The sequence below is a fragment of the Papilio xuthus genome, unplaced genomic scaffold (genome assembly GCF_000836235.2).
Source record: "Papilio xuthus unplaced genomic scaffold, Pxut_1.1 DF828073.1, whole genome shotgun sequence".
In the NCBI taxonomy this organism is placed as follows: domain Eukaryota; kingdom Metazoa; phylum Arthropoda; class Insecta; order Lepidoptera; family Papilionidae; genus Papilio; species Papilio xuthus.
This window is the reverse complement of record NW_013530576.1, coordinates 2,896-5,088: the sequence shown is the minus strand read 5'-3', so window position 1 is coordinate 5,088 and position 2,193 is coordinate 2,896. Positions and strand designations below refer to the sequence as shown.

General features: G+C 38.5%; 1 protein-coding gene across 1 annotated transcript; it reads right to left on the bottom strand.

Moving 5' to 3' along the window:
- Positions 1–204: 204 nt before the first annotated feature.
- LOC106114555 (uncharacterized) lies at positions 205–2,176 on the bottom strand (the record flags this gene model as incomplete). The annotated part of the gene is made up of 2 exons (XM_013307817.1): positions 205–334; positions 520–2,176. Coding segments are annotated over 2 exons (1,787 nt in total), but the record flags the coding sequence as incomplete, so codon positions are not given.
- Positions 2,177–2,193: the final 17 nt, after the last annotated feature.

Sequence of the window (2,193 nt, the reverse complement as noted above, 5' to 3'; positions counted from 1 at the left end):
TCAACTTGATCTAAGTCCGGTGTATCGTTAGACGGTAATCCATGCAGGAACATCATTGGCGTTAATGGTCTAACGTCTCCCATTTCCACATAAGTAAGCGGTCTACTGTTTATGACTGCCTCACAGTCGCACAATATCGTAGATAGCTCAATCCAATTAACCGATGCTCTGCCCAATATCCTTCTGAGCATGTCTTTCACTAACCTTATCATTCGCTCCCACCACCCTCCCCACCAGGGAGCTGCTGGAGCTGAAAACTTCCATTGTATATTGTAAGAGCTTGTTTCTTCTTCTAACTCTTTCCAATTTACTTCCTTGAGTAGGTTTGCCGTACCTACAAAATTAGTCCCATTGTCTGTATAGATGATTCTGACTCTGCCGCGTCTACTTATAAATCTTCTCAGGGTCATTATAAATCCAACTGTTGATAATGAGTCTGTAAGTTCCAAGTGTACAGCTCGGTATACTGCACATGTATATAAAACAATCCAACATTTCGTATTACCCTTGAGGATTAACGGTCCAGCTAAATCTATACCAGTAACTTCGAACGGTGCTGTATTTCCTATGCGGTCTGCGGGAAGCGGGGGTAGTGGAGCTTCGTAATGTTTTGCTTTATATCTTTTACACACCCTGCATTCTGCAACGATTTTCTTGAGTAACCTTCTTACGCCTATTATCCAGTACGTATTTCTTAATTCAGCTAACATTGTTTGTGTTCCAGCATGTTGCATGTCCTTATGTTTCTGTTGTATCATTCTCTTAATTAATTCATGTTTCCCGGGTAAGAGAATTGGATATATGAAATTACTACTTTCTCCGCTGTATGCTAACCTTGTTTTTACTCTTATAATGCCATCCATTTCTATAGTTAGTAGCTTCTTATCCTTTATCTTTCCTGTATATGTCTCCTTCTGTACTATTTTAATTATAGTTTCTTCAGCATTCTGATACTCCTCATTTCTAATATGTATAGAGTCTACTTTATATTTCTTTCGTATTTTAGGGCGCATTCTAAGTAGCCTTGCTACTAATCTTACTATCTTTTTATATTTACTGAAATATAATAGTTTATCACTGAAGTTAACTGCATTGGTTTCCATATTCACTGCAACACTTCTTCTTAGCTCACTTGCTATCATATCTTCTTCAGATTTTATTGTATTTATCTCTGATTTAGGCCAATTTTCTTCTTCCAAGTATAACCATTCTGGTCCCGTCCACCAATTGTTTTCCAATAGTGTCTTTGGCTTGCAGCCTCGAGATGGTAAATCGGCAGGGTTATATATACCAGGTAAGTGATTCCAGCTTTCCCTTCTTGTATTAGTGCAAATTTCTTTTACTCGGTTTATAACGAAGGCTCCCCATGCCTCCTCTCTCTTTAGCCATGCAAGTACGACAGATGAATCGGTCCAGCAATAGGTTCGGTAATTATTAATAGTTGACAACGCACCTGAATTCATTAGTTCTTTATAAAGCCGCGAAGCTATAAGTGCACCCATCAATTCTAGTCGAGGTAGTGTCATCTGTCTTTTTATAGGCGCTACCCTGCTTTTTGCCATGACTAGTCGTATGGTCGTGTTGCCTTCATGTTCTGTGCGTAGAAATATGCAACCTGCATATGCGTCCTTGCTTGCATCGCTAAATACATGAATTGTTACCTTGCAAACACTGAGTGGTCTTTCTGAGAGTCGTCGCGGTATCTTGCACTTGTTGATGCAATCTATAGAACTGATCCAGTCTTTGTATTCTCTTTTTAATTCTGTAGGTATCTCTTCGTCCCATCCTGTTTTTATCATCCAAGCCTTTTGTGTTATAAGTTTTGGTACTAGAGTAACAGGTGATAGAAAACCTATCGGGTCAAATATCTGTTGGGTTATAGACAGTAGGTCCCTCTTTGTTATTCGTTCAGGTACAGATTTTATATTTACATTACAACATAAATCGTCTGCGTATCTGTTCCATTGTACTCCTAAAACTGAAACTGGATCTTCTTCTTGGGTTGAATTTGTCATCCAAGCTCTTAGTTCAAATTTCCCTTTCATCATTAATACTTTTGCTTCCTTTTCGAAACTTTTAACTTCTTCAGGAGTGTCAAAACTGGTGACGCAGTTGTCTACATAAAACGAATCTCTAAGTCTCTTCGCCGTGGCTTCGAAAGTATTTTTTTCTTTCTCTAAGTGATGATATATA